Consider the following 23450-nt stretch of genomic DNA (forward strand, 5'->3'; position numbering starts at 1 on the left):
AGCATTGGCTGAATATGATATGTAGATTCTGACACTAAACTCTAGTTTCAATAACTATAACTACTTTGGCCAGTTCCTTGCAAGGTTAGTCCTGGCAATTTATTTAAAATTGAAATTTCTCTTAGCTACAAGGCCTGAATTATGAATCCTGTTAGGTCTGTCTCATCTGGAGTCATGTGAAACATGAAATCCAGCTGGCAGTTGGAACTGATACAGTGTATAAGGAGATGCTAATCACATCAAGTTGTGTGGTCTCATTTTACATGTCAAAGTGTGAAGTCTCATTATAAAAAAGAAGAAAAAGACCAACTTTTAAGTTTATCTTAGGTAAAAAAGGAATGGAATCATATCTGATAATTTATCTTTCCCAATCTAGGATGTGTATCTAAACCTAGCAATGGTTGGCAGAACAACATCTGGATAACTTAAAATTAGGATTGATGGCTCCAAACTGGCTTTTTCATCAATGGTTTTTAGTAATATTTAACTGATCTCTGCAATATACATTCTATTATCATTTGCAAGAGAATAGAATGTTTCTATTAGAATTGTATCAAATAGAATAACTGGAATGCTTCTAGAGAATTGCTTCTCTGTTGTCCATTCTCATTTTGCTAGAACTTTCTGGATAATAAAGTTAGTCCTCTCCCTTGGAAGACATTTTCACGTATCAGTGAAGTTTCACGTATCACGTAGAAGTTTATCCTGATACCTGCCCAAGTTTTAGTTTGGAAGTAGCACACTTTTCCTCTTTTAAGTCTCCTTAAAATTTAAATGTCTTAGTATCAGAGAAATGCAAAGTAGATCCCAAGTGAGATTCTGATACTACTACATATACCAGAATATATAAAACTATATATATATATATATATCTGACAATTCTAAGTATTTGTGAAGATGTAGGGCAACTGGAATTCTCATGCAGTGTGAGGGAAGTATATATTGATGAAACCATTTTGGAAAATGACTAGATAGAATTACTAAAACTGAGCATATATATATACACTCTTTCTCAGAAATTTCCTTTCTTCTTTTTTAATATTGAGAGTTTTGTTTTTGTTTTTTAAGTTTATCCATTTCCTTTGAGAGAGAGAGAGCATCCCAAGCCTGCTCTGCACTCAGAGTGGAGCCTAATGTAGGGCTCGAACTCACGAACCATGAGATCATGACCTGAGCTGAAATCAAGAGTCGGACGCTTTAACTGACTGAGCCTCCCAGGCACCCCTGAAATTTCATTTCTATGTATGTGCCCAACAGAGAAGAGTACATGTCAGCTAAAAGACAAGTACAAAAATGCTCTTAGCAGCTTTATTCATCATAGTCCCTAACTGGAAGTAACCAATATATCCATGAACAATTGATGGATAGAGAATAAAACAAAGCAAAACAAAACTTCAACTGTTTGCAAAAATGTGAGTGAATCTCACAAAATGTTAAATGAAGGAAGTTAGGCACTAAAACATACATAATGTATGATTTCATTTATATGTATTGAAAAAAGACACAAAACCTATAGTTATTTGAAGTCATAATAATGTTTTTCTCTATAGGGGATGTTAACTGGATGTTCTACATCTTGATCTAGGTTATAATTACATAGTTAGGCTAATTTGTTAAGTGAAACAAGGGGTATTTTAAAATTTATCTACTTTATGTATATAATACCTCAATTAAGGAATTTAAATATTTCATATGACTGTTATTATTTGCGTAGTGAACTTGAAAGGATCTCAAAAACCTCATCACTTTGGACCTAAATACTTCTTGGTATAGGGGAAGCTTTGGGAAAGTATTTCTAAATTTTAATCATTACTTTTTTTTATGTTGGAAATTTATTTTCTGTCCTTTACTGGGTAGGATACATTTATTAATGTCAGATTTTCTTTTCACATGTTAATTATCAAGAAAGTAATGTGTTATTAACTAATAATTAAACTATACCCCTCAAAATAAGTAGTTACTCTGATTCAGTTTAGTAAATATCTGTCACACTTATATCCAGTCTTACCCATCTTCTTATGTTCTACCCAAGTGTTTATCCTCTATTCTCAAGAAAATTGTTAGATTTTTTTTTGTTTGTTTTGGTATTTTTTTTAATTCAGTCTCTAAACTTCTTTGAACTGGTAACAAGTACAGATTTTCATAGGTAAGTATTTATTTTGAACAAAATTCTGGATATGTCCCACTTGATCTCCTTTTTTTTTTTAAAAAGCATCTTATATGTGTGGTAAATACAAAAAATAATGTAGTAATGTGAGATTTAGAAGAATTGTTTATAAGAATTGCTTAGAATATGATTTATAAGATTATTTAGAAGAATTATTTCCATTGCCAAATAAGTATCTCTTAATAGATATTAAAGATAGAGAGGTTAACTAAAGATAATTTCTGCTTGGAATTACATGCTACATTGGGTTATTGAGTTATCTGTTAGGTTTGGGGAATGTGTCATCCCATAAGTGACGTAAATTTGTGGACCCCTGAGTCCCCAACAAATGCTGCATATATGCACCTCTGGTCTGAATGACTTCATGTATGAACAAAACTTTATATTGTTTTTCCTAATACTCTTCTCTTTTCCTCTCTTGAATGGGGTAATTCTGCCAGAAAATATTGTCAGATAAATAGAAAAACAAATTTCAAAGCTGCCAGTCTTTGGCCAACCATGGTCATTGCCCATGACAACGTCTTACAGAGTTTATTAGTGATTGCAGTCCTGCTTGGGGAGACCAAATTGAAATCCACTGGAAAACAAGAATAGGAGAATTAATTTGTTTCTTTTGGACCTTAGAAAACTCTTTGGGACTTAGGATTCTGCAGCGTTTGGCTCATGACTACAAGTTATGGTCATGTTACTTTATATATGTATAGGGTTACACCAAAAATAAATTGGCTGGTGGAGACAACGGGGTATCTCTGGAAATAAACTTTGTTTTTTTTAATTTTTTTTTCAACGTTTATTTATTTTTGGGACATAGACAGAGCATGAACGGGGGAGGGGCAGAGAGAGAGGGAGACACAGAATCGGAAACAGGCTCCAGGCTCTGAGCCATCAGCCCAGAGCCTGACGCAGGGCTCGAACTCACGGACCGCGGGATCGTGACCTGGCTGAAGTCAGACGCTTAACCGACTGAGCCACCCAGGCGCCCCTCTGGAAATAAACTTTGTATAAATACGTATCACATTCCTGTTTAATTTCTTTTTCTTCAAGTTTATTACATTATGAATTAATAATAAATGGAAATGGGGGAAGACAGGCAGCATAGCACAGCGCTTGAGAGCTTGGACTTCAGAGTGAAACTGTCCAAGTTTGACATGTAGCTCTGGTACCTGCTAGTTGTGTCCCCTTGGTCAGGTTTCTAATCCTCTCTATCCTTCAGTTTCTTCATCTGAAGTAGTTACACCTACCCCATATTGTCCAACTCATCAAATTAATTTATGTTTATGAAGTCGCAAGAGGGGCACCTGGGTGGCTCAGTTGGTTAAGCATCCGACTTCAGCTCTGGTAATGATCTCGTGGTTCGTGAGTTCAAGCCCCGCGTCAGACTCTGTGCTGACAGCTCAGAGCCTGGAGCCTGTTTCAGATTCTGTGTCTCCCTCTCTCTCTGACCCTCCCCCTTTCATGCTCTGTCTCTCTCTGTCTCAAAAATAAGTAAACGTTAAAAAAAATTAAAGTTGCAAGAGAACTTCTTGACACTATGCATGCTTTATTAAATGAAATTAAAAATAAAACCTCTAAATAAAGTAATTAAGAGGGACAATAACTCATAGCCCCACTTTAACTTTGTTACCGTGTTCTTCTCTGTCATTGCTCTTTGTTTTATAAGACTGTTATGCACATGGATCTGAATGTATTATACTATATTTTCTGAGACATTTTGTCCATGTTTTATAGGTGTATCCTGCTTCTTTTCCTTAGCTTATGCTGTCTCTTCACTTGCAATGCTTGTTCTCAATTTTACATGTGCAAAATCCAGCCAGCCTTGAAGATTTTGCTCAGATATATTGACACCTTCTCCTATTACTCTCTAAAAGACCATGTTAATTTCTTCCTCCTTTGAAATTATGAATGAAGCATGGTGTTATTTTATAAGATTTAAGTGCTTCCTATCTTATGTTTTAGCCTCTTGAGTATAGCACATCATTTCCTAGATTGTAGATCTGAGAATATTGTGTAAATCTTTCTATATTCTGTGTACTGAGCACAATTCCTTCCACATAGTATAGATGCACAGCATAGATGCACAGCAAATATTTGTGGAGTGAATTAATGAAAGTTTAATTGAAACATATTTTAACACTAAAATATATTGTTTTTAAGTCATATATTCTAAGAATTGTATTTCTTGAAAATTTTTAATGTTTATTTTTGAAGAGAGAGAGAGATAATGTGAGTAAGAGTAGGGCATAGAGAGAGGCAGATGCAGGATCCAAGGTAGGCTCCAGGTTCTAAGCTGTCAGCACAGAGCCTGATGCGGGGCTCGAACTCACAAACTGCAAGATCATGACTTGAACCAAGTTGGTCGCTTAACCGACTGAGCCACCCAGGTGTCCCTGTAAGAATACTTACTGACAAGACAAAGTACAATTTAATGTTAAGCAATGTAAAACTCTATAAGCAGCATGACTCCAATTTCCTAGAATAAAATATGTATTCACTTCTTATCTATCAAACTTACCTATTGTGAAAAGACTGGGTAAAAGCTTCCAATATGTTGACAGTATTTATGTCTATATTATAGAATGCTGGTGATTTAAATTTTACTTTTTTGATAAAGTGTGTATAATTTCAACATATCACCTTTATAATTGTAAAAACTTAATATTGCAACATAAGTGCCTATATAAAAATAAGGTTATGTTAGCCTAGAAAAATGAGAAATACACCATCATCTTTGAGTAGTTTACCAGTAGGTTAAATAGATTAAGTAGAATAAATAAATTCATCTTCTGGCTTTTAGCACATCGATCTAATTAGATTTGCTGAGGTGAGACAACCTAAAGATGGGGTTCTTCTCTCTTATTCTAAGTACATAACTAGTTTGTAATAAAAACTGAATGGTCAGCTTGAACAGATAAAAAATAATTTCGATTAGAAATCTTAAAAGAATTACTAAATATTTCCATATAGAACTTTTAATTTTGAAAGCAAAATGTAGTTTTAACTTGCTCTAAACATGAGAAAGCAAAAAAAGCATGGAGAGGGAACTTAAGGAAAGGAAGTTGGTGATATATATCTGTAGAATGTTTTTTAAATGATTCATTTTTAAAACGGTTTTCATACTAGCATACTTACAAAGGAACAAAGAACACATATTTTGTTGATTTGAGGAAAAAATATTTGTCAGTTCAAGAAAATAATTAGGAGTTTAACTGATCTTCCAAAATTTATTTTCCAGATTATTATATTAAGTATGATCATCTTGTGCAGTTAAGCAACCCTGGTCACAATTAGTGTGCTCTTCAAATACATATTTTACACCTTTGCTCAGTAGGGCTTTAAGCCCTCTAAGAGGTACACATACTTGACATTTATTTACTTCAGTAATTCTTTAATCTTTGACAAGGTTTCTTTTATTTCTGTAGCTCTTCTTAGAATAAGATTTTGTTATGATTTATTTGACCCAGCTGAATTTAACTTTATTGGTGAGTGATTTTTCTCAATAAATGCCCTGAAAGAAAATGCATTTGTTATGTATCTAGTGAAAGAAAAAACTCCACAGGAAGAAAAAGGAAACAAAGGAGTTTGCTCAATAAAGAATATCTATTGACGTGTCATTGACATGTGGCATTAAAAGGGAGAGTTAATTACTCTTTGCGACCTTGCTTTATTCAGCCGAATTATCTATCAAATGTAGTTATGCAAATACATTAGAGAATCACATTTGAAATTCTAATGATATAAAATCAAACACCACTAATTCAACACCCAAGTCATGAATTGTTCACAGAATTTTAAATTAACAATAGTTGTGTGTAACAGATGGATGAATTGAATTTGTTCAACAATCTTACTGTATGTTATGGGAAGCCTGACTGCCAGAGATGTTTTGGTAAAGTACAGCAGGCCAGCGTGATTCAATAAACAATAGCCAAAGGAAAACTTTTTGTCACATACAGAAAATTGGTCTAAAATGGGAAAAAAAAAAAAAAAACATAAAACAACCTTAGTGTTCTTGTTGTTTTGTTCTTTTTAAAAAATTTTTAATGTGTATTCATTTTTTGCGAGATAGAAAGCACAAGCAGGGAAGGGGCAGAGAGAGTGGGAGACACAGAATCCGAAGCAGGCTCCAGGCTCTGAGCTGTCAGCACAGAACCTGACGCGGAGCTTGAACTCACAACCGCGATACCGTGACCTGAGACAAAGTCGGACAATTGACAGACTGAACCACCCAGGAACCCCTCTTTTTTTATTATATAGGAAATATTAAAGTATCTTTTCAAGTGTTCAAGATTACTGAGAATTTCTTCCCAACTTAGAAGTATATTAAATAATTTAGAAGAATAAAGGAAAACAACAATCACTTTTTCCTCCAAAAATCAATCCTGGCTTTTCTGAGAGTTAAATAGTTCTGATAAATCATAAATTATTATTTTTTCATTTATCATGGTATCACCTTTACATCTTTTTTCATTCAATACAGCTGTAATATTCTGGAAAAAAAAGAACCATTGACAAAAATCCCTGAAGTATGTTTTTTCTATTTCTTATCTAATTGTAAATAATTACATTATCTTACTTTGCTCTCTTACAATTCTAAGTCATTATGAGACAGTTCTAGTCATAGTCACATTGTTAATTGTTTATAAAACACCACCATCGGGGCGCCTGGGTGGCTCAGTCGGTTAAGTGTCGACTTGACCTCAGGTCATGATGTCACAATCCGTGAGTTCAAGCCCCGCGTCGGGCTCTGTGCTGACAGCTCAGAGCCTGGAGCCTACTTCAGATTCTGTGTCTCTCTCTCTCTCTGCCCCTCCCCTGCTCATACTCTGTATCTCTCTGTCTCAAAAATAAATAAAAACATTAAAAAATTTTTTTTAAAAATAAATAAAACACCACCATCTATGATGGTTCTTTTTCTTAGAAGCTACTACATATTGCCCTCGGATTGAACACAAAAAATATAAAATGAATATAAATTTCCAGATCTACAAACTTTCTTTTGAGCTGATGACTTAAATCAACCTAACATAAGCTCATAAACATCTAAAGTCTGACTCATTGAGAAGATTTTTAGTTTCATCTTTAGGCAAGATTATACTTAAGCTCTCCAAATGAATGAGGGTCTCCATTTCCAAACATCTGTGGGAGAATTAGAACCTGTGACAATGCATAGTATCATATACTGTTAAAGAACATTTCAATCAGGCTGTGTTTTTTTCTTCTTATTTGTATTTCTTACTTGGTATTTTAAACTGATTTAACTGATTTAACCTGAGTTTGCTCTCCTTGGAAACAAAGACATTTGCTATCACTTCTGTTGGAAAAAAGTGCTTTGATATAGTTCAAGACTTGAACATGATAAGCCTTTTCAAATTATATGTCTTTTAAAATTTGACATTATTCAAACTTAACAGGTTTTATTTTCTAAATTTTAGCCAATTTGGTATCTTTTGGTTGAATCCTTTTTAATTTTTATGAGCTTGTGTTTATAAGATGTTCTTACATTGTTCAGTTGAGACTCCTTAAGAATCTGTGTAGTCCTGGAAATTTACCCTAAAATACAGAGGCATAGTTATCCTTAATGTTTATTTCTTGCGAGAAGATTCAGTAACTAATTTCACTCAACATATTCCAAAAGTTCAATTAAAATTTGAAGCTATGGCAAAAATGCTTCCAAACTCCTGACCCTTCTGTCTCTTTCAGCTCATCTTTTGTCAGTAGGACCACAGGCAGTGCAGGTGAGCTCAGAAGTTGAGATCATGGATCATACTCAGAACATAAGGTGGGAGATCATTCCTGGGACCACACTGAGGGAAGCACACAGGAGTCACATAACACAGGGCTGGCAGTCTACCTTCAGAAAACTGTAGCACAACACCACCATTCTTCAAGAATCTGCAAAGCATAGAGTAATGGAAAGGAAAGCAGAGTTATAAAAGGCCAATGACATAAGAGTTATTGGAGGTGAAAGCAAAGTGTAAAACCAACAGGAAAAAGGGCCAAGGAAGCAGCATCAAGGTTCAACAATACCAAGCCTAGCACATCTTTGGCCAACCAGGAGCGTTCATCCCTGATCAATCCTCAGAGTTTTTAATGCAACCAATTCTTGCAAGAGAGTGAACAAATGAATGTCTTGGTACTTAACCATGAACAGCCTTAAGTCCATGTTTCTAGCTGGACCAGGGTGTTTATGGTGGTGAAAGAAATCAGATCTTGACTTCACATCATTTCTTTTTTTTTCTTTCTATCTTTTTAAAATATTTTTGAGAGACAGAAAGAGTGTGAGCAGGGGAGGGGCAGAGAGAGAGAGAGAGGAAGACACAGAATCCAAAACAGGCTCCAGGCTCTGAGCTGTCTGCACAGAGCCCGATTTGGGACTTGAACTCACGAAGCAGACCTGACACCATTTCTAACTATACCATTTACCATTTCCTAACTGGTCTGGGAGCCACAAAGTGGTCCTGCCTTTTGAATACCATCTCTTTGCCAGATCTGACACATGTGATCATCTCATTTTAATTTAATCCTCCTAATAAACTTTTTAAAGAAGCCTCTGAATTATTAGTCATTATGCTCGTTTTGAAGGCAAAGATACACCCTTACAAAGACTCACTTACCAAGATCACACTCAGTGAAGAGCAGAAGCTGGATTCAAATCAGGCGTGTGCTCTTTTTCTTAGTGACACATATGGTTTTCTGCATATTGCTAGATATAATGTCATACACGTCCTATTAAATGCCATTAAAATGGAGGAGTACTTATGACACAGTGCTAAAATCAGTTTTCTAGCTGCAGGGACTTGTTAAATATCTTTGTATCTTTTCAGTTTTTAAAACAATTTAGTAAGCTCTTTTGAAAACACATGTATTTCTATAATAGAATTTATGTTCCTTTTATTTACAGTTCATTAGACTGAGCTACATAATTGGGTGTACTAATAGGAAACATGGAAGTCATTTAAAATGTATCTTTAAAATTGAAAAAAATCAACCTGTTTATTTCTAATTATAAGTAATTTCCATTCATGATACAAAAGTAGGTAAAATAAAGTAAAATAGAAAGATACATACACATAAACTTTCTAATTCAAGATGTTGCCATTTTTATATCCTTCCCAGTTATACAGATAGAATATTGATCTTTTGGTTAACTTCTATTCCTTGGTAAAATATTTTAGATATTTCATATTTTACTTCCTTTGTGTGAATTATTTATTTGTATCACTTTCATATTTTGTTGTTACCCTTACCTTTCTTGAAGGACTTTTTCTCCTGTCTCACCAACTCTGGCCAATGCTAACCTCTTTCTTCAGTATTTTCACAACAGATTTCAAGCAAATGAAAAATGTTTTGACATTTGCTTTTCAAATGAAAACAAATTCATGATAGCATTTGTAAGTCATTGATAATACCCTGGATTTCTGCTCATGATTTTAAGAAGAAATTAATATCATCTCATAGATCATGCATCAGTATAATTTTTTTAAATATGAAATTTATTATCAAATTGGTTTCCATACAGCACCCAGTGCTCATTCCAACAAATACCCTCCTCAATGCCCATTACTCACCCTCCCCTCCCTCCCACCACCCATCAACCCTCAGATTGTTCTCAGTTTTTTAAGAGTCTTTTATGGTTTGGCTCCCTACAGCCTTTTGCTTTAGAAATGTTTATGACCTTGCAACAGCATATCTTCCTATAGGAAAAAAAAAATTAAAAAACAAACTCAATTCAGAAACAAATGAATTTCTCACAGATCCATACTACAGGAGAAGAGTATTTATTCCGACCAAGTTGTTAACAGACATCCATACGTAAATTCCACACTGATAGGAAAAATATAAATTGCTGCAGAAAGTATTTTATTTTTCTCACAGAGCTTATCTTGAATGGATAATGCATGTACCTTTTGTTCATCACTGCTGATTTATAATCAATTAATTTTCAGTCAATCCACAGACTAGCAAAAATAAACACTAAATAAATAAATAAATAGTAAATTGACTTTTAGATATAAGCTTTTTATTGCCAGACAGAGGAAAATGTTACAAGCATTTTAATGGACAAAATCATCCATAATTATGAAGTAAAGTCCAATTCTGAAGACATAATTTTTTCCCATCACTTAATTTTTATTTGCATACCACCTCCCCAAAATCAAACATGCCTAATTTCCACAACCATCTCACCTTTGGCGCCCCCCTTTCCTAACACTCTTCAAGTTAATTGCAGGTGTCTTCGTATATTTCTTCACCTAACCTTGTGTTCTTGTAGAATACATACCATAAAAAATATAACACAGTCAAGAGAATGGTAATAGAATCCACAGATGGGGATAAAGTATTTGCAAATGACATACCTTACAAAACTCTTATATATAAAATATACAAAGAACTCTTGAAACTCTACAATAAGAAAATAAATGACCTGGTTTAAAAATGAGCCAAAGATATCTCACCAAAAAAGATACAAAGATGGCAAATAATTATATGAAAAGATTTTCAACATCATAAGTTGCGAATTAAAACAACAGAATACCACTATGCATCTATCAAAATGGCCAAAATCCTGACAGTACCAACACTGACAATATCAAATACTGTGGAGGATGTAAAACTCTCATTCATGACTGTGGGGATGCAAGATGGTACAGCCATTTTGGAAAACAGTCTGGCAGTTTCTTATAAAACTAAACATACTCTTAGCATATGACCCAGGAATGTGTGCCTTGGTATTTACCCAAGGAACGTGAAAACATTGTCCGCACAAAAAGCTGCACACGTATATTTATAGCAACTTTATTCAGAATTGCCAAAGCTTGGAAGCAACCAGGATGCCCTTCACGGGTAAACTGTGATACATCCAAACCATGAAAAGACATGGAAGAAATTCAAATGCATACTACTAAGTGAAAGAGGCCAATCTGAGAAGTCTACATGTATGATTCCAACAAAAGGATATCTGGTATAGGCAAAACTGTAGAGACCTATGAAAGGATCACTGGTTGCAGGGGTTATCAGGGAAGGATGGAATGGAGGAATTAGTGAAGCACAGAGGATTTTTCAGGCAGTGAAACTATTTTATATGATGGCGTAGTGGTGAGTACATGACATCATACGTTTGTCAAAATTCAGAATGTACAACACCGAGAATGAACTCTTGACAAGAGTCACAAGAGTGACACACAACATGAGTCAGTGTAGGTTCATCAGTTGTAAGGAAGGTACCCCTCTGGTGGGGGACTGATAGTAGAGGAGGGAGTGTGTGCATGGGGCAGGGGGCAGGGAGTATGTGAGGAATCTGTACTTTCTGGTCAATTTTGCTGTGAACCAAAAATTTCTTTGTAAAATACAGCCTATAAAAAGAAATAATGCTATAGCATGACTTGTCTGATAGTGCCATAGAGAATTTAACCCACTTAGTATCTGAGCCTAGTAAGATAATTTCTGTGACTCGTGGGACCATCATGAAAAAAGTGAGCATATTTCTGGCCATTTGGACCATATCTTCAGAACTTCCTTTTCTCTTACTTTCTTTTGCTTGTTCTCTGCTCTCATGGCCTCACAACCTGTGCACCTGCTGCCAGTCTTACCTCAGATTCTGGCCTGTCATGATTCTTAAATGACCTCTATTGTGCTAGAGTGGGATAACTCCCAACTTTGGTGCCAGTTTTCCTTACCTTGGTGTCTAGGGGTACGTTAGAGAAGGTCACTGGGTCTGAAACAAATGCACTAGGGCCTGGAACACTTTATGGGGGCTCATTTTTGAAAGGCTGTGGGAAACCCACACTAAATTTAAAAAAGTGAATTCTGCTTTCTTCCTTCCCTGGTTTAGATCATAATTACATGAACGTGTACATATATTTTCCAGAGATGTGTATAATTTTGCCTGATCCTGGCGTTTAGTCATGCTCTGAGTTCTGAGCTCCATGGCCTTTCTGAGGCAGTTTGCAACAGATTCAACTCAGCTTCTTACAGAGTTTAGTGGTAAGACAATTAATTAACATACTTCATAAACCACCCAGTGGGGTACTAGAATTAAATACTCTATGCCCAGGTTTTTAAAGCAGAAGGTTTTTAGATCAAACTACTGGCCAATTAGGAAATTAAGTAAAGGTCTCTCTGACCTAGGCCAGCACTAACTAATTCTACCAACTGACTATTTAGGGGTCTCATATGTTAGATTGTTTTAAAAGCAATCCCTAATTTTAATAAATATGGTTCGATAAACTATGCATTTTTTTATTAATAGACTTTATTTTTAGAACAGTTATAGATTTATAGAAAAACTGAGCAGATAGTACAGGTATTTCCTTGTTATTAAAATTTTATTACATGGGGTATGCAATCTTACTATATGGTGGCTCAGTCAGTTAAGTGTCCTCCTCTTGATTTCAGCTTGGGCCCTGATCCCAGGGTTGTGGGATCAAGTCCCATGTCAGACTCTTCACTGAGCATGGAGCCTGCTTGGGATTCTCTCTCTCTCTCTCTCTCTCTCTCTCCCTCCCTCCCCCCCCCTCCCCTCCCCTCCCCCCATGCTCTAAGATAAAATTGTAAAATCATATTATATTAATATGGTAAACTTATGGTAATTAATGAACATTTATTGATACATTATTATTAACTGAAGTCCATAGTTTATTCAGATTTCTTTTTTTTTTTTTTTATCTGATGTCCTTTTTCTGTTCCAGGATCTCATTCAGGATACCACATTATATTCAGTTGTTATGTTTCCTTAGGATTCTCTTGGTAGTTACAGTTTTTCAAGCTTTCCTTTTAGATGACCTTGACAATTTTGAGGTAGGATGCTCCTCTACTATAATTTTTCCTGACATTTCTTCATAGTTAAACTGAAGTTATGGGTTTAAGGGAGGAAGAGCACAGTGATAAGGCTCCATTTTCATCACATCATATCAAGGAAGCATCTGTTTCCTTTTTTGTTTTTTTGTGTTTTTTTTTGGTCTAAACTACCTATGAATTTTCTTAAATTTATTTTTTCTTTTCTCTATACACCCTTCCAATCTTGCCCTCTCATAATCTAAACATTAGAGCAAAAGATACTTTCTGTTCTTTAAATAAAACAAAGCAAGTACCTGTTTAAATACCCTCCTCCCCCTAATGCATTCCTTTACCAGGATAATAAAGTATACCAAAACCTCCCTTTGTTTTGTAATGCCCCTGCCTCTCTCTCTATCCCTATTTTGACTATTCTCCCTGCCTCACTTTGTCCCAGACATGCTCTTCCTAAAACACACTCCTCCAAGTACTCAACACACACATTATGCAATAGTACCTGAAAGGCTCACTATAATACCTAGTATATAGTCAGTCCCTAGTTAATGGTGGACACTTACACAGGAGACAAAAATGCCAGAAGCAGTGAAGGAGAACTGGTATTCTACAGGAGCTTCACTCATTATTCTTTTATTCTCCCCAAGGATTTTAGATATTCTTACTAGTTTTCCAAATAAATTTTAGAAACTTACCAGTCTCTCAATGAAATAAACACCACTGGCATTTTTATTGCTTATATTTATAAAGTAATTGGAAGTATTTGATATATTTGTTGTATTTTCCAAATGGTGCATATTTAATTCTGATATTTAAAAAAAAACTTTCTGATTTATCAATTTTACTTGTGTTGTTTTTATTCTAAAAATAATAAAGTATTGGGGCACCTGGGTGGTTCAGTTGGTTAAGCGTCTGACTTTGGCTCAGCTCATGATCTCATGGTTCGTGGGTTCAAGCCCCACGTTGGGCTTTGTTCTGACAGCTCTTAGCCTGGAGCTTGCTTCAGATTCCGTGTCTCTCTCTCTCTCTTAACCCTCCCCCACTCATGCTGTGTCTCTCTCTCAAAAATAAATAAACACTTAAAAAAATAAAATAAATAAAAATAAAGTATTATTTCTCTTTTTAAAGCTCATTTATTTTGCTTTCAAAATTTAATCTTTTTTATTTTTTAAGATTTGTTGCTAGCTTTTTGAAACTATATTCATTCTTTTATGTTTAAAACAAAAACTTAAAAAAATAAATTTGCCTGTAAATATAGTCTGATCACTTTCCTTATATTCCTTTTATTTGTTTGAATATCATAATTTTATTTTAAAAAATTGTATTTTTAAGCTTTGCTTTCTTTTCAACCAAAAATGTCTTCAAGAAAAAGTCTTTTAAATGCATTATAAGGTTCTATTTTTATTATATTACTAAAAATATTGTATCTATAAAATTTTTGATTTGGAGAGTATTTTTAGGTATTCTTAGTGACTTAATATGACTGATTTTTATATAAATATTTATCATCTGCTTGAAATGTACTCCTAATAAGATACAAAGCTCATTTTTTCCCCTGAATTTAATTTTAACCACCATAAAACCATATACTCTTGTTCTTTTCACTTTTTTTTTTTGTCTGATTTTGGGAAAATAGGCATGTTTTAAATTCCATACTGTAACAAGTGTATTTTTGTAAATATTTCTTCTTATAACTGGCAGTTTTATTGTATGTATGCATTTAATAGTATGTATGAAGAGAATTAAAGTTTTATGACTACTTATAGGTATTCATCTTCTCTCATATGCATTGCTTTCTTTTTTTTTTAATATATGAAATTTATTGTCAAATTGGTTTCCATACAACACCCAGTGCTCTCATATGCATTGCTTTCTGAAAACACTTGTAAAAGTCAAGCAGTTTCTTTCTGCTTATAAGCCCTTAGCTTAGAGCAGGGAAGAATTACTTGGGAAAAGTCTTTTTTTTTTTTTCAAAAGATTTTCATAATTATATTTATTGTGAAAAAATTATCATTACTTTCATGAAATGATATTTTACTTAGGATTTGATTAGAATGTCTATAAAACAAAAGAGAATTAGATAGTTAACATTTTAGAGGAACCTGTAAAAAGTTACTTTTAAATTGACCTTTGCAGGGGCGCCTGGGTGGCACAGTCGGTTAAGTGTCCGACTTCAGCCAGGTCACAATCTCGCGGTCCGTGAGTTCGAGCCCCGCGTCAGGCTCTGGGCTGATGGCTCAGAGCCTGGAGCCTGTTTCCGATTCTGTGTCTCCCTCTCTCTCTGCCCCTCCCCCGTTCATGCTCTGTCTCTCTCTATCCCAAAAATAAATAAATGTTGAAAAAAAAAAAATTAAATTGACCTTTTCATAAGTTTTCCTGTCTTTTCTCTCCTAAATGGAAAGAGAATGAAAATTCTTCTACACACTATGTAAATTATGTAAAACTTGAATAATAATCATACAAATATTATTTATTTCTATGAATACACAACAAATTGAAGAATGGAGATCACTGTGCAGCCAGTCCCTCATGTTACTCTTGTCTACTTTAATAGCCTGCCATCACCTGCTGTGCAAATGTTAAAAAAACATATAATCAGGGAGACTGAAAGGCAAAATTCTAATCAATTAACACTTACTGGTCTTCAGGATATGCTGAGTTCATGCACTTAGACTGTGGTGACTATTAAAATAAGTGATAGTAAGAGGCATCTGGGTGGCTCAGTTGGTTAAGCATCAGAGTCTTGATTTCAGCTCAGGTCATGATCTCATGGTTCCTGTGCATCTGCTCTATGCTCACCGTGCAGATCCTGCCTTGGATCTTCTGTCTCCCCCTTTCTGGGTCTTTCCCTCTCCTCCTGCTCACGCATGTGCTCGCTCTCTCTTTCGCTCGCTCCCTCTGTCTCTCAAAACTAAATGTTAAAAAAATTAAAAATATTTAAAAAGCTAAATTATAAAATTAAAATAAAACAATTAAAAAAGCAATTAAGTGGCAGTAAGTGATGTTAGAGGGAAGGGCACAGGAGCACCAGTGTCCAGGAAGCAGAGTTGGTGTTATGACAGTTTCACTTGTCTAATGCAAGTGTGGCCATTACAAGGTAGAGCTTAGTTTCTCCTTGATTATCTTCATCTTTATCAAAAGCATGCTAGACATTGATTAGTAAGTTGCACAGGTCAAATACCCTAGTTTATAGTGCAAATTGTAGACTGGGAATTCCCTGGCCCCTGCCCATGAGAAATTTAAGATTCCACCGAGAGGGTGAGATTGCAAGACTCATTTGTAGGGAAGATAGGCAATGTCCTTCATAAAGAAAGAAGGTTCTAGACATTAGAAGATAGCATTGAAAATGCTTAATATTTATATGATAGGGTCCTAAAGAAGGGTATACTCTGAGTAAAGGCTAGTGTAGTTTCTTTTTATCACAAATTAAAGTAGCGACACATCTCTCTTTGGGGACACAAAAAAATTAATGAAGAACCCTATAGTTATCAAAGAGAGAGAAGCTAACATCAAGTTCTCTACTTCCATCTTTTATTTTAACTTTGTAATTAAAACAAAAAAAAATAAGGCTTTAATCTTTAAATGTCCAAAAAATCTGTATACTATTATCAACAGACTGTGTTCCACAAAGAAATCTTACATTTGATTGCAAATTATACTAGAGCATTTTAACATTCATGATGCATCATTTATCTAGGAAAGCCTGTCTGTGACTTGTTTTAAATTAGGAGTGGGGACACCTGGGTGGCTCAGTCAGTTAAGCTCCAACTGGCTCAGGTCATGATGTCGCAGTTTGTGAGTTCGAGCCCCACATGGGACTGTCTGCTGTCAGCACAGAGCCCCCTTTGGATCCTCTGTCTCCCTCTCTCTGCCCCCGCCCCTGCTCTTGCTCTCACTCTGTCTCTCAAAAATAAACATTAAAAAAAATAAGGGGCACCTGGGTGGCGCAGTCGGTTGGGCGTCTGACTTCAGCCAGGTCACGATCTCGCGCTCCGTGAGTTCGAGCCCCGCGTCAGGCTCTGGGCTGATGGCTCGGAGCCTGGAGCCTGTTTCCGATGCTGTGTCTCCCTCTCTCTCTGCCCCTCCCCCGTTCATGCTCTGTTTCTCTCTGTCCTAAAAATGAAATAAAAAACGTTGAAAAAAAATAAATATGAGTTACTTGCTTTATAATTATGTATCTTTTAATTTACATAGTTCTTTATAACTGTCAAAATATTTGTCAAAGTATTATATGCTTTATTTCATATGGCATTACCTTTAGTGACTTCCTAAATAATTTTTTCTTATTCCTGCAGCATTACATTTTGGTTTCCATGGATTTAGACTAGGGTTAGAGCCACTAGCCAATTTTGAAAATGCTATTGTTATATTGACAGGCCATGTGAATATTTTGTTCTGTTTTGCTTATTCCACTATAGCAGACAAGAACAATAAATGTTAGCTGTCTTAATGATCAATGTGGATAACTACATAATTGAGTTGAAGCTAAAAAATGGTAATAACCAGAAAAATGATCAAAACAATCAAATTAGCCATGCTTAAAACCACTTCAGAAGCTAGCTCTTGTGGGTTTTAAGGATTCTTATATGCAAATGTCTTTTTCCACTCCTGTCTGTCTTTGAAAGCAATCCCAAATGCCTCTTCTTTCCCCATTCCATACATTACTCTGAATAAACCTACATTTAAAGGTTGCTCGCTAGTTAGGATGTAATTATATAACACTTTGTTCGTCTTTTCCTTGGTTCAGACTCAGATGAGAGATAATTTCTTGTGTGTCAGTATCTATTCTCTTCTCCTTAAATAAGATAACCTTGAGTTTTTAGCTGGGCACATGATTTCCTAAATATTGACCACATTGTCCCTCTCAACAACTAGGAGTGACAGTGTGTCTAAGTTCTGCCTGTGGTTTGTAAGCAGAAACGTCCTCATGAGAAGGAAGCCCAGGTTCCTCTCCCATTTCTTTTTCTTTCTCTTGGCTGGAATGCAGATGCCATGGCTGGATTTGAAACATGGAAAGAATCTGCATTCCTGAAGACTTCATGATGTCTCAGCTCTAGACTAAGGATTTTTTTTCCTAAGAGAAGAAATATCTGTCTTACTGGGACCATCCTATTAGTTTTCTAGGGCTGCTATAACAAAGTACCACATACTTTGGGCAGTTTAAACAACATACTTTCTCACAACTCTGGAGGCTAGAATTCTGATGGTGAGGTGTTAACAGGATGGTTTCTTCTGAGGCCTCTTCCTTGACTTATGATGGCCATCTTCACTATGTCTTCACACTGTTTTTCCACACTGTGTTTGTGTGTGTCCAAATTTCCTCTTCTTACATGGAAGCCAGTCATATTGGGTTAGGGCCCACCTGCATGATCTCACTTTACCTAATGACCTTTTTAAAGCCCTATCTCCTAAGACAGTCACATTCGGAAGTACTAGATGTTAGGACTTCAGCATATGAATTTTGGCAGAACATAATATAGTCCTAACACATTCTCTTCTTTCTTTTTTTCACTTGTAGCCAAAGGTATTCCTGACTGATACAATACAGGGGATATCCAAGTGCTGTAATCACTGGTCAGAGATGGATCATTAGATGACCTGGCTCAGATGTATGGACATGGTAGGCTTCCTAGACCTTTATCCTCAGTAGCACTGACTTCCCACCTGTCTCAGTCCCATGCCTCCCCATGACAGGGAAAACCTGAAAGAGTACCAAAACCTAAAAGAGTAAACAAAATTGATAAACTCCTAGCCAGACTTCTCAAAAAGAAAGCTTATTGCAGAGCAGAGAGCAAACAGAAAATGTGCTTCTGTGTTCTGGGAAGGAAATCAGATCCAGAAGGTGCTAAACTGTATGTGTGCAATTTCTCCCAAAGCCACCAAACAGATTATTCATTTACTCCCATCTTCTGAAGAGAAGTGATGAAAAGAGAGGGACAAACCTCAAGTCTCTAATTAAAAATTCTTTAAATGGATGACTCTTGATCTTGGGGTTGTGAGTTCAAGCCCCACAATTGGGAGTAGAGATTACTTTAAAAGCATTCTCTGCATGGAAACAGGAAAGGAGGAGAAAAGACATTTCTCTCAGTAATAATGCAGAATAAATAAATACCTTACATATGTCTGCCAACCATTACTAATATTTTTTCATGTTATTTTGTATTTAATTTTCTGTTAAAGACTGATACCTTATTGCAAACCAGCAGTCTTGAACATATGACCAAAAAACTTATATTTATTATTATTTACTCAAACTTGGTCTTGTAGGTGAGACTTTTCAGCAGGCACTTTTAAAGATTACTATTTGGGAAATTTTGTAAAATTTATAATATCTGAGATGTTATATCATAAGAATAAAATGTAATACACATGGAAAGAACATACCATTGAGAAAATGTCAAGGCCATTGGAAATTGTGTACTGTCTGGATTTAGTTCATTTGCTGGCATGGATCGGAGTTTGGCAAATGATGGCCTATGTGCCAGATCCTGCCCTGTGTCTAATTTTGCAAATAGTTTTATTGGAATACATTGTTTGTATAACATTTATGGCTGCTTTCTGCTAAAACAACAAAGTTGATTTATTGTAAAAGACATTGTGTTGCCCACAAAGCCTATAATATTTACTACATAGACCTTCCTGAAAATATTTGCTCACCTGGGCCTAGAAGAGAGTCATCTGAAATAATCTTATTTTTACATAATGTAACTTTACAACTAAAGGAACTAGGGAGGCAGCAGCAAAGAAAGCTCAAATCCAGCAGAAGAAGATAAATAATAAAGATTAGATCAGAAATAAACAATATAGAATAATAAAAAAAACCACAACAGTGGAGCAGATCAGTGAATCTAAGAGCTGTTTTTTTTGAAAGAGTAAACAAAATTGATAAACTCCTAACCAGACTTCTCAAAAAGAAAAGACAGGGACCCAAATATATAAAATCATGAATAAAAGAGGAGAGATCACAACCAAAACCAAAGAAATACAAACAATTATGAGAGAATACCATGAAAAATTATATGCCAACAAACATGACAATCTGGAAGAAATGGATAAATTCCTAGACACCCACACACTACCAAAACTCAAAAGGGAAGAAATAGAAAATTTGTACAGACCTATAACCAGCAAATAAGTTGAATCAGTTATCAAAAATCTCCCAACAAGTAAGAGTCCTGGGCCAGATGGCTTCTCAGGGGAATTCTACCAAACATTTAAAGAAGAGTTAATATCTGTTCTTCTCAAGCTGTTCCAGAAAATAAAAGTGGAAGGAAAGCTTCCAGACTCATTCTATGAAGTCAGAATCATCTTGATTTCCAAGCCAAAGACCCCACTAAAAAGGAGAATTACAGGCCAATATCCCTGATGGATGTGGATGCAAAAATTCTCAATGGTATATTAAAAAAAATATATTCACTATGATCAAGTGGGATTCATTCCTGGGCTACAGGGACTGGTTCAAAATTCACAAATCAATCAGTGTGATACATCACATTAATAGAAGAATAAGAACCATATGATTCTGTCAATAGATGTAGAAAAAGCATTTGACAAAATACAGCATCCTTTCTTAATAAAAACCCTCAAGAAAGTTGGGATAGAAGGAACATACTTTAACATCATAAAAGCCGTATATGAAAGGCCTACAGCTAATATCCTTAATGGGGAAAAACTGAGAGCTTTTCCCCTGAGATCAGGAACACAACAGGGATGTCCACTCTCACCACAGCTGTTTAACATAGTGTTGGAGGTCCTATCCTCAGCAGTCAGACAACAAAATGAAATAAAAGGCATCCAGAGTGGCAAAGAAAAAGTCAAACTTTCACTTTTCACAGATGATGATACTGTACATGGAAAACCCAAAAGACTCCACCAAAAAACTCCTAGAACTGATCCATGAATTAAGCAAAGTCACAGGATATAAAATCAATGTACAGAAATTGGTTGCATTTCTATACACCAATAATGCAGCAACAGAAAGAGATATCAAGGAATCAGTCCCGTTTACAATTGCACCAGGAAGCATAAAATACCTAGGAATAACCTAATCAAAGAGGTAACATTTTTGTATGCTGAAAACTATAGAAAGCTTTTGAAAGAAATTGAAGAAGACACAAAGAAATGGAAAAATATTCCATGCTCATGGATTGGAAGAACAGATATTGTTAAAATGTCGATAGCACCCAAAGCAATCTACACATTCAGTGCAATCCCAATAAAATAGCAGCAGCATTCTGCACAAAGCTAGAACAAACAATCCTAAAAATTTGTATGAAACCACAAAAGACCCTGAACAGCCAAAGTAATGTTGAAAAAGAAAATCAAATTCAGAGGCATCACAATCCCGGACTTTAGCCTGTATTACAAAGCTGTGATCATCAAGACAGTATGGTATTGCCACAAAAACAGGCACATAGACCAGTGGAATAGAACAGAGAACCCAGAAATTGGCCCATAAATATATGGCCAAATAATCTTTGACAAAAGAGCAAAGAGTATACAATGGAATAAAGACTGTGTCTTTAGCAAATGAGTCTGGGAGAACTGGACAGTGACATGCAGAAAAATGAACCTGGACCACTTTCTTACACTATACTTAAAAATAAATTCAAAATGAATGAAAGACCTAAATGTGAGACAGAAAAAATCAAAATCCTACAGGATAAAACGGGCACCAACCTCTTTGACCTCAGCCATGGCAACTTGTAACTTGTGTCTCCAGAGGCAAGGGAAATAAAAGCAAAAGTGAACTATTGGGACCTCATCAAGATAAAAGTTTCTGCATAGCAAAGGAAACAATCAATAAAACTAAAGGCAACTGACGGAATGGGAAAAAATATTTGCAAATGACATATCAGATAAAGGGCTAGTATCAAAAATCTATAAAGAACTTACCAAACTTAACACCCGAAAAAAATAATCCAGTGAAGAAATGGACAGAAGACACGAATAGACATTTTTCCAAAGGAGACATCAGATGGCAAACAGACACATGAAAAGATGCTCAACATTGCTCATCATCAGGGAAATACAAATGAAAACCACCTCATTGAGATACCACCTCACATTGGCTAAAATTAGCAACTCCCGAAACAACAGACGTTGATGAGGATGCAGAGAAAGGAGAACCCTCTTGCACTGTTGATAGGAATGCAAACTTGTGCAGCCACTCTGAAAAACAGTATGGAGGTTCCTTGAAAAATTAGAATTACTCTACGGCCCAGTAATAGCACTATTAAGAATTTATTCAAAGGATACAAGAGTGCTGATTTGTAGGGGCACATGTACCCCCAATGTTTATAGCAGTGCTATCAACAAGAGCCAAATTATGGAAGAAGCCCAAATGACCATTAATTGATGAGCGGATAAAGAAGGTACACACACACACACACACACACACACACACACACACACACACACACAGGCAATGGAATACTACTTGGCAACGAAAAAGAATGAAATCTTGCCATTTTCAACAACATGGGTAGAACTGGAGGGTATTATGCTAAGTGAAATAAGTCAGGCAGAGAAATGCATATAATCTTATGATTTCACTCATATGTAGAATTTGAGAAACTTAACAGAAGAGCATAGGGGAAGGGAAGGAAAAATAAGATACAAACAGAGAGGGAGGCAAACCATAAAAGACTCTTATATACAGAGAACAAATTGAGGGTTGATGGGGGTGGAAGGTTAGGGGGTGGAGAAAATGGGTGATGGGCATTGATCACTTGTTGGGATGAGCACTAGGTGTTGTCTGAATCACCAGAATCTATTCCTAAAGCCAAGACTACACTGTATGTTATCTAACTTGACAAAGAAAGAAAGAAAGAAAGAAAGAAAGAAAGAAAGAAAGAAAGAAAGGAAAGAAAGAGAAAAGGAAAGAAAGGAAGGAAGGAAGAAAGGGAGAGAAAGAAAAGAAAGAAATACTTTCATTTTTAGCTATTATTTTGCCTTTTTAAATGCTAAATTATATAATTGGTTATATATAATTTATTCATAGAACATTTTGATAGATTAATTCAGAGATAAACAAATGAATTCTACATTTGTTCACAAACTGAGGATTTGTTCCTGGTAATGCTTAAAAAATTATGATGCTTCTTAATCTAGGCTAAGAACCCATGTTCTAGTTAAGAAACAATTAGATCATTTTATTTCCAGTGCATCCTAATGAGAAAAATGTGTTGATAATTTTTTAAATTGATTTAACAAGGTAGCTAGTGAATTTCTTTCAGTATATTAACAAGCAAAGATACTTATTCACTGACATGTCTCAGTTTTATTAGTTTCAAATACAAGCTAATTCTCAGATAACTATCTTTTAACTATATGTAACCAAATGACCGGATTGTTTTCCAGTACATGATAAAAACAACAACAAAACAACAAAGAACTCTGAAGTAATTTAATATGGGCTACCCCGTTTTGCTTTCTATGAAATTAAAGTTCTTTAATGCTTCAAAATCTATTCAGAGTTCAATCAGTAGTATAT

At 35.3% G+C, this 23450-nt stretch overlaps 1 protein-coding gene across 5 annotated transcripts in view; it reads left to right on the forward strand.

Moving 5' to 3' along the window:
* The window catches only part of MARCHF1 (membrane associated ring-CH-type finger 1), an 889619-nt gene that overhangs the window by 470622 nt on the left and 395547 nt on the right, over nt 1–23450 (forward strand). The window contains exon 1 of one of the 5 annotated variants that reach the window (XM_040471201.1): nt 18183–18575. The exons of the other annotated variants lie outside the window; for them this stretch is intronic. Coding sequence (XP_040327135.1) covers nt 18563–18575 — 13 coding nt within the window. The 5' untranslated portion in view covers nt 18183–18562. Of the gene's footprint in view, nt 1–18182; nt 18576–23450 lie in introns of those variants that run through there. 5 annotated transcript variants of the gene reach the window in all.

Source organism: Herpailurus yagouaroundi, unplaced genomic scaffold (assembly GCF_014898765.1).
Source record: "Herpailurus yagouaroundi ecotype Mexico unplaced genomic scaffold, PumYag 28, whole genome shotgun sequence".
NCBI classification, from domain to species: domain Eukaryota; kingdom Metazoa; phylum Chordata; class Mammalia; order Carnivora; family Felidae; genus Herpailurus; species Herpailurus yagouaroundi.